At 52.6% G+C, this 9,773-nt stretch overlaps 1 protein-coding gene across 3 annotated transcripts in view; it reads right to left on the bottom strand.

Moving 5' to 3' along the window:
* FAM13C (family with sequence similarity 13 member C) overlaps nucleotides 1–9,773 on the bottom strand; it is a 104,831-nt gene that overhangs the window by 32,324 nt on the left and 62,734 nt on the right. For all 3 annotated transcript variants that reach the window (XM_027840754.1, XM_027840756.1, XM_027840757.1), the window contains exon 6: nucleotides 828–912. In XM_027840754.1, coding sequence (XP_027696555.1) covers nucleotides 828–912 — 85 coding nt within the window. The remainder of the gene's footprint in view (nucleotides 1–827; nucleotides 913–9,773) is intronic.

The raw sequence follows: 9,773 nt of genomic DNA, 5'->3' as shown, positions 1-9,773 counted from the left end.
AGAGAGACAGAGAGAGACAGAGAGAGAGAGAAGGATGAAAAAAGCTGGAGGACACTGATGATTTTATCCTCCATCAGGAGATCAGGCCCCACTATCAACGGACCAGGGTTTTAAGGAGGAGAAGCTGGTCCCTGCCTGAGAGTCGAGTGGCTGCCCGTCGTCCCTCCGGTATTCCCATCAGGCTCACTGATAGTGACCTACTTCTTGGCGGTAGCAAGAGCTGGCCTCCCGTAAGCAGCCCCGCCACCCCCCCCACCCCCATCAGATGCTAGGAATCTGACAGACGGAGGGCCTCGCTCCCCCACCCAGTTTCATGAAGCTATTCCTGAGATGGGTAAGAGATGCCCATTAGGATGGAGGAGGATTAGGACCGAGGGCAGCCCTCAGCCCCCTTCACCCCCAGCCAAGGAACCCAATTTCAGGCTGTTACAGAGAAAGCCAAAGAGGAGGTAGAATCCCCACCCCCATCCCACCCCCCAACATCCAGGAAGGGTGGGAGCTGTGCAGCCACCAAGGAGGGCAGGCCCAAAGGACTGAGGACGCGGCACCCCCCCACCAAGAGACCACTGAGCGAGGCTGGCCAAATGAAGGATGGTGATGACATTCTCGTGCCAGGCAGTGACATCTAATTTCTCCAGGGAAAAGTCTTGGGGCCGGGGAGGACGGTCCCGGGCACCGACGATGCCCAGCTCTCATCCCCCAGCTGTTCGGCCCCGCCTCACTCGGGCTTTCCCCGACCCACGCTCTGTCCCCAGAGGGCTCCAGAGCCATCAGACAGAGCGGCCGCCGGGGGCACACAGCACAGCCCCGCAGCCCCAGCCCCTTACCTCCAGCGTGGGCTTCATCGGCCGGGGTGCTCTGGAGGGGTGACAGGGCAGGGTCCTGGACCCCCTGCAGCGGGGCAGCTTCTTCCTGGGTGGTGAAAAGGGCAGAGCAGAGATCAGATTCAAGCGCCTGGAGCTTCAGCCGTGAGCTGTGCCAGCAGTAGCAGAACATGGGGCTGGGGGAGGGGATGGGGCTACAGTCCAGGGAAGCCTCCTCCCGCCCTGGGATCTGCAGGAGAGGGGGATGGGCTGCCCGAGGAGCGCTCGGAGATGCCTCCCTGCACATGGAGCCCGGCTTCTGCGGGGGACTTAAATCCCAGCGTACACAAATAAGCCACCACACGTGGGATGGTGACTTCGTCAGCAGGGGGCTAAGTGCCCCAGGGACCAATCTGATCGCCCGCTCCCGCTCTTACGCTCTGCAAGGATTTCATTCATTGTGCTGACATCAGGAGCTGATGCTCTCAGGCCCCGCCCAGCCCACCATTCACAAAATCCCTTCTCCCGGACCCCAGAGCCACTCTGCAGAGGGTGGCCCGACCTCCGTCCCCTTCCACGAAGGCTTCCTAAAGTCATTCATCTCACACTGGCTGGAGGCATCGGCTGTCATCGGGAGCACCAGCAAAGCCGCAGATCTGTCACTCACACTGGGCCGGGCAAGGGGGGGAAGGGGGCTTATCTCAGACAGTCCCTCGCCGACTCGGCTGTTCCTGCCTGCCAGCCCCTAATTTCATTTTCTCCTTCCCCCATGGTGGGCACCCTCTATTTAATCACACAGCCGGGCACAGGCATCTTGTCGGAATGGAAAAGCCCCAAGAGGCTTAATCAGCCCCAGATAGCGTTGCAATGAGTCATGCATGAGTCCTGGACGGTCAATCGCCCAAGCTCAAGAGGAAACCCAGCCTGCAGGGAGAGGATGCAGAGGAAAATGCAGCTCAGCCAGTCAGCCAGCCAGCCAGCCATCCAGCCACACACACACACAGCCAGTCAAAGAGGCTAGGGGCAAGGCAACGTGGGCACCTATATCCTGTCTGGCTCTTTTCTAGAGGAGAAAGAGAGGAGAAGGAAAAGAGATCCTCAGAGACAGAGAAGAGAGACAGAGAGAGAGAGAAAAGAGAGAAAGAAGAGAGACAGAGAAAGAGAAAGAAGAGGAGAGGAGAGGGGAGGGGAAAAGAAAGAAGGAAGGAGGGAGAAGAGAGAGATTAGAAAAGAGAACGGGGGGAGGAGAAAGAGAGTATGTGTCATAATGCCAGAGAGACCATCTGCCAGCCCCTTATTTGACAGATGAGGAAACTGAGGCCCTGCGGGCTACCCGACCTCAGAGTCAAAGAGGCAGTCGTAGGAGCAGAGGAGCCTCTTTCTTCCGTGTGATCTAGTTCTAATCCAACCCCTCTCTGAACCAGAATTTGAGATAACGAGGATGACAGGAAAAACGGCTCACACACGTCACACCAGCTACATTGCACAGTACCTCATTTGAGCCTCACGGCAGCCTCAAAACGTAAAAAGTACAAGTATTATGATGCCCATTTGACAGATGAGAAAACTGAAACTCGGAGATGGGCCATGCCTTGCCACAGAGAGCAAGAGTCTAAGGTGAGATTCAAATCCAAGACTTCCTATCTCCAAGTCTATTACTCTACTCCCCTCATCCCCAGAGCATTTACTTCTACACTAAATTCCTCCGACTATGGCTAATGACGACTGATATTTCTAAGCCTGGTGAAATGCTTTCCCTTCATTCTCTCATTTAATACTCACGCTGGCCTTGGGAGATGAGGGCTGCATACATGATTTTCCCCATTTTGCAGATGGGGAAACCAAGGCAGACAAGTGAAGTGACTCACCGGGGTCACGCTGCTAAGTACGGGTCTCTACTGGGGTCTTCCTGCTCCCAGGAACAACGTGCTCTCTCCTCCATGCACAAGCTCACTCCCCCCAGTGCCCCAGCCTTCCCTGAGATGACCTGCAGCTCACCGTATGTGGCTCTTGTACATCCATGGGTTTGCTTATTGCCCTCCCCGTAAGAGTGGGAGCTCCCTGAGGGCAGGGCCTGGTCTTTGCCTTTCTCAGTATCCCAGAACTCAGCCCAGTGCCTGGCATACACTAAGGGCTTGGTGACTAGCTGACTGACCCCTACCCTGACCACATCCCTGCCCCAGACTCCCTCCTGCTCCCATTCTACAGACGGTCAGCTAAGGGATGACAGGAAGCTCTGTTAATGAAACAGTCACAGCCAGGGCTGTGTGCTGGGCTCCCTGAAGGAGCTAAACAAGGCCCACTCCTCACTGTACAAATGAGGAAACTGAGGAACAGAGAAGGAAGGTCACAGTCAGCCTCCACAGCCACCACTGGGGAAGCCCTGCACCCCCTCCCATCTCAGCTGCGGTGCCGCACGCAGGGGACCCCAACGTCACCGAGCCACGTCCGAGGCAGCAGCTGCTTGGCTGTGCGCCAGAGGAGTGCCCCTGCGGCCCTCCCAGAGGTGGGGCTCAGCCTCTCCAGCCATGACTCAGAGAGCACCTGGCCAATCCTCCCACGCTCTCCGGCTGCCTGTGTCTCCATCCCGGCTAATTGCCTGTGTCTGGTCTGGGGAATGGGCTGACGTGCACGTCAGGGAAAGAATCTGAAGGCTTAAGGGGAGAACCCTGGACGTCCCTCGTCCAGGGCTGTGACACACCCACACCAGGCAGCCAGCAAAAGACAACGGGAGCCCTAAAGTCAAGGGCATGTCTGTCCTCTGATCTGTTTTCCTCTGGTTGGACTCGGGCCCTGATCCCAGGCTTCTTCTAGGTTGGAAAATTCCTTCCAATAAGAGCTAAACTCCAGTCATTCTTCTGCATCCCTTCCAGACAGCTGGGAGACCCCGCTGAGCGGCGTGCCAAGCAGCTATGTGGGCCCTGGGCTGCCCCGCAGATGAAGATCAAACAGGCCGAGGGGGTCCTGAAGCCCTCCAGGGATGCAAAGTCACTCAACTCCCTAGGAAGCACTCCCTCTCCCCCACCTCCCCTCCACGGGTCCCCTTTCTGGGCTACTCAGCCAGGACAGAGCCCCTCACTCCTATGTCCACTAGCACGTCGAACCCGGAGCCAACAAAGAATCTGGCCGCCATCATTTACTCACTGGCCACGGGGCTGGGGAGGACCAAGGCATTCTACCTGGGCCCCCTATTAGTGGTGTGAGTGGCTCTGGGCAAGTTAAGTCAACCTCTTGGAGGTTCAGTTTTCTGACTGATTTAATAATGGCAGGTGTTGTTATTATCTGCATTTCACAGATGGGGAAAAAGAGGCAGATAGAAGTTCAGTGACTTGACCAGGGTAGCACAGCTAGGAAATGTCTGAGGCTGGATTTGAACTCAGGTCTTCCTGACCCCAGACCTGGCACTCTAGCCAATGTACCACCTAGCTGCCCCAAGCATTTATTAAGCACTTACTATTTGCCAGGCACTGTGTTAAGTGCTGGATATGATACAAGAGAAGGAAAAATGACAATCCTGTCTTCAAGAAGCTTACTTCCTAATGGTGGGAAGACAACAAGTAAAGAGGAGCTGCAAAGTGGGGGTGGGGGCTTGGAAGGGTCCCCACCAGGCTGTGGGGGACGAGCTGAGAGTCGGAGGGGAGCAGGGAGTGGACTGATCACGGCCCAGGCCCCCTCAGGAGTGGGTGGCCCGGCTGGGGACTCAGCAGTCAGAGCACAGGCAGAGGTACCGGGTCATGGATTTCAGTATGATCGGGTTCCTTTATAATCCTGTGTATTCTATTTTGTGCATTCATAATCATTATTCCCAGAAGGGGTCCACAGGCTCCACCTGACCACCAAAGCGGTCCAGGACACACAAAGAAAGTTAACTCTTATCTTGGAAAGTTACCTGGGAAAATAAGAAGATACGTGACTTACTGTGTCAGAGGCAGGACCTGAACCGAGGACCAGGCTAAATCCCAGGCTCTCCTGGTGCCTGGCGTGGTAGACTGAGAGCTGGACGAGAATCAGGAAGTTCTAGGTCTGACTAGTACCCCAGACTCTTAGGGTTACTAGTGTGCCCTTGGGGAAGTGACCACACCCTTCCCAGCCTTAGTTTCTTCATCTGTAAAATGGGGACCTTTGCAGGGTTTGCCTGGAAGGGTTGTTGTGAGGCTCAGATGAGATCACTGTACACACAGCACTTCGCAAGTCTTAGTAGAATTGTGAGGCAGGCCTGTTATCATTCAATCCTTCTGGGTAGATAACATATGGGGGCACTGAGGCTCAGAGGAGGTAATGATAATAGGTGGTATTTAGATAATAGCCCTATAAATAAAGCCTTATGAGGGCAAGTCACTTTGGTTTGCCTCAGTTTCCTCATCTGTCAAAAGAGCTGGAGAAGGAAATGGCAAACCGCTCTAGCAACTCTGCCAAGAAAACCCCAAATGTGTCACGAAGGGTCAGACACGACTGAAATGAATGAACAGCAACCCAATAAATGTTTCCTCTCTCAATCAATCAATCCGACTAAGACGAGCTCATGACGTCAGGTTAATGAAGAACTGGGTCAGAGGAGGCATTTTCCGTACCAGAAGGTGCCTGATGCCCATGAAGTTACAAACCTTGACCAAAAAGCCAACCGGACAAAAAAACCAACCCCCAAGCAATGAAGTACTAAGAAAACCTCTCAGACAAGGCTCCCAGAAATCTACACTCAACAACTTTTTTTTTCTCCTTAGAAAATAATGTCTTGGGGCAGCTAGGTGGCGCAGTGGATACAGCACCAGTCCTGAAGTCAGGAGGAACTGAGTTCAAATCCGGCCTCAGACCAAACACTTGACACTTACTAGCTGTGTGACCTTGGGCAAGTCACTTAACCCCAATTACCAAAAAAAAAAAAAAAGAAAGAAAGAAAATAATGTCTTAAACAAGAAGACAGACATCTCATTAGAGTCCAAGACTATATAACATTTACACTACTTTTCAAAGGCAGAAGATTATATTTAGAAGCATTTATAATTTTCTCAAATTCCAATTTTTGTTTAAGACGCTTGGATGCTCACCACATGTTTATCGTACAATCGCCATCTTACAGAGCTGAGAAAGCGAATGATGACCTGGAGAGCAGGAAGCCCGCGGGGTCCAGGAGGCCAGGCTCAGCGAGACGCTGGCCATTCCCACCTACAGCTCCTCAGCCCTCCTCTCTCCCTCCCCTTCTCTACCCACTTCTTCCATGAAGCCCTCCTGAATTACTCTAGTCTCCCACGGTATAGCAGAATGAGAGCAGACTCTGGGGGCAAATCCCTGCCCTGCTGGAAGTCACCTGGCCAAGTCTCCCTGAATTCCTGTTTCCTGCTCCTCCAAATGGGGAAGCTGGTCAAGGTCCTGTCTCAGGCCCTTCCCACTCCGAGCCTATACCCTACTCTGGTTCAAGCAGAGGGTGGACCAGCATCTGATCCCTCCTCCAACTCTGCGCTTCTGAGGCCATGCTCAGACAAGGCCCTCTGTGCCTTGCCTTCCTTGGCTTGCGAAGGGACCTTTAAAATCCTATGACTCTATGATTTTATGTTTTCGACGGGAAGAATCCGTCTACCTCTATCCAGAACGATCTGAGTTAAGCTGATACACATTAGGGAAAAAAGATGCCCAATGCTTGGGGGAGTGGCCCACCCCCAACCATGGAAGGACTGCTCAGTAACCAAAGAACTCCGTCCACCATGAATACGAGCCAGATGCCACACACCAGACACTAGAAACATAATTAAATCAATAAAAAGATTCAACTCCATCAGCCTACAGAAACAACAACACATCCAACCAGGCTGGGTTTCCATCAAGAGAGCTACACACCACGTGTTGATTCCAGAAATGTTCTATGATAAGGCAATGTTCCCTCACATAAGAAACATTTCCTTAAGGAAGAAATGAGTCTCTAGCTTTCTATCATGTCTTATCTTGAAGGCTAACATGGTGAGGAACCAGGGTGCCAAAGTGTCTGTCTCTGAGCCTACAAACGGGGAAAAAAAAATAAAAGAATGAATCCAATTCTCTCAGAAGCAAAACAGACATCCATTTCCCCCACAAGGGACACTGTGAAATGATCTGTTCCATTAAAATTAGGTTAACCACTACCATCTCGGCAATATCTGAGCTTATTAATTTCATTGTTCCCCATCTTGGACTTTGAAGACGAAGCGAGCTGTCACATTGAGTCAGAACAGCAAAAACTGACACCATTAGTCATTCGATGCTTGATGGGCAGCCACAGTGTAAGGAATAAAAAAAATTCCCCCCATAAGGTTCTGGGGGGAAATGAGTCTTCACTGAAGTCCTTGGAACCATCGCTGCACTCTCCACCAAATCCTCCCCTGTGGCCTCGTCATCTTGACGACCCGTGGTCTTGGGGGCTGAGCCCGCCAAGCACGAGCTCTGGCTAGCTCTACCCAGCTGGAAAGGTGGTGAGGCCCCTGCTGGGCAGTGTTCTTCATCCAGTGACCAGCCTCACTAAATCTGGGGAAAAGCCTCAGCAGGCCAGCTTCAGGATGATGCAATGGCCTTTACATGTGTGAGGGAGCATGCCTCCTCCCTTCCCTCAGAGCCCAGGACCAGGAAAGGCCTCAATGGATAAGCTACGGGAGGCTGGCTGCCAGCCGTGTCAGCACAAGGGGATCTTGTTGGCCGGTGGGCCGGTGGGCCCAGCCTCCTCCCAGATTACACGGGTCTCACGTGGCAGAACCAGGGATGCGAGCCAGGTGCTGAGAGCGGGCAGCATTGGGGGGTGCAGGGGACCCCTCACTCCCATCTGAGCAGCTGGAAGATGGTGTAACTTGTCATCCAGAGCCCTGTTGAGGAGGGGGACTGGAGTGCCAAGAATGTTTCTCCCAACAGCAGGCAAGCTTTGAAAACACCAATGGGAGATGGGGAGGTTTTACCCAGACACACACACACACACACACACACACACACACACACACACACACGCACACACGCACACACACACACACCAGCATGAGCTCCCACACACTCAGAACAAAGATGCCCTGGGAGGTCGGTCAACACCCACAGGCATTTCCTGAAAACAGCCAGGAACAGAGACCCAACCCTCTCCTTAGAATCAGGGAAAGTTGGAGTTCCCTGGGAACAGTAAGAGAGCAGCTGGTACAAAGCCCTCGCTGCAGAGCCGAGGAGACCAAGGCCTGAGACAGATCTGAATGTAGGGCCAATGGGATCCAGAAACAGATAAGACCTTAGCAGTGACCTAGCCCAATCCCTCCATTTTACAGATGAAGAAACTGAGGCTGGGAGAGATAAGCATCATAAAATCATAGATTCTGAACCTGAAGGGCTCAGGGGTTGTAGCAAAACCTCCTTTTTAGCAGATGAGCAAACTAAAAGCCAGAGATGGGGAGTGATCTGACCAAGGTCATACAGGGAGTAAGAATCTGGGCAAGATTGGAACTCAGGCCCTCTGAATTCAAATCCATCGTACTCTAGTCATAAAGGAAGCCAAAGCAAGAGTTGGATTCATTCACTTTGTCTTCATAATAGCTCACATTTATTTACACACTGCTTTCCCCAATAATCCCATGAGGGAGAATCCAAGTATTGCGATACCCCTTTTATAGATACGGAAACTGAGTCTCAGAAAGACAGCCATTAAGTGTCAGGGCTGGGATTTGAATTCAGGTCCCTGGATACATGGAGATAAGAACCTTTTAAGGCTCTTTGCAAACATTTACTCTGGTTTTCACCACTGCCCAGGAAGCTCAGCATTAAGGCTATTATTTTCCCCATTTTACAGGTGAGTAAACAGAGGCTCAGAAGGGGTCCGTGACTGGCTCTTGGGCACTGACTCTGGGGTCAAACCCTGTCGTCGGACACTTGGAAGGTGATCTCTGGGCCTCAGCTTCCTCATCTGGGGAGGGAGGAGGTGAAGGGAAAGAGCCCTGAGAGGTTATCCAATCAATCAGTCAAGCCAAAGTATTAAACAAGGAGTGAGAGTCCTAAATCAATGAATGGTGAAGGCATAAACTCAATTGCTCTAAGAGCCAGGGACATCAGGAAGGATTCGAGCCGAAGGCCCACGGGCAGGAAGCAAGTCTAGGCTGAGAGGGGATCCAGGCAGAGGAGAAAGGCTGCCTGCTCTTCCTTCACACCCCAGGACCCCTGCCCTGACCAGAGGAGGACCTTCGGGAACTGGCAGAGGTCAGAAGATGCTGGGATTCCCACGAAAACCCTTGCAGCATCCCCAGACCAGCAGGGGTGCTGGGAGCATCGGCCTGGGAGCTGAGGACAAACCAGGCCCAGCGAAGAAAGGCATCTTCTGGCCCCTATAAGCAACAGAGAAGAACTCGACAGCATCCCTGAGGAGAGGACCCCACGAAGGGAAGTCTTCGGGAAACCCCTTTACCCACCCTGGGCCTTCTAAGTCTGAGCCAACCTTCCCCCAGACACTCTGTGTACTTGGGGGAACGTGTACCCCTGACTGGCAGAGAATACTGTACCAATTGTTCTTAGGATGCCATCTTAATAAGTGCCCATTCCTAAAAGCTAAATAAGTATGGATCGCTAATTTATATCAACTGACCATCAGTGGAGGAAGAACCCCAGGGTGGGGCTTGTGAACCATGTAAAGCACTAGAAGATTACCCCCCAGCCCCTCAGAGATACCCCTAGAGGAGAAGCAACCAGCAGACCCCTAAGGACCCAATCTGCCCATGTGAGAAGAGGAGAAGGAGAAAGGAAAGACAGAGATACAGAGAGAGAGAGAGAGGAGGGAAAGGGAAAGCGAAGGGAGAGAGAGACAGAGACAGAGAGACAGAGCCAGACAGAGCCAGACAGAGCCAGACAAACAGAGAGGAAAAAAGAGAAAGACAGACAAGAAAGACAGAAGAGAGGGAGGAAGGGAGAGAGACAGAGCCAGAGAGACAGAGCCAGAGAAAGACAAGGAAAAAAGAGAAAGACAGACAAGAAGGACAGAGGAGAGGG

Source organism: Vombatus ursinus, unplaced genomic scaffold (assembly GCF_900497805.2).
Source record: "Vombatus ursinus unplaced genomic scaffold, bare-nosed wombat genome assembly UNPS02014847.1, whole genome shotgun sequence".
NCBI classification, from domain to species: Eukaryota; Metazoa; Chordata; class Mammalia; order Diprotodontia; family Vombatidae; genus Vombatus; species Vombatus ursinus.
This window is presented reverse-complemented; position numbering and strand designations above follow the sequence as displayed.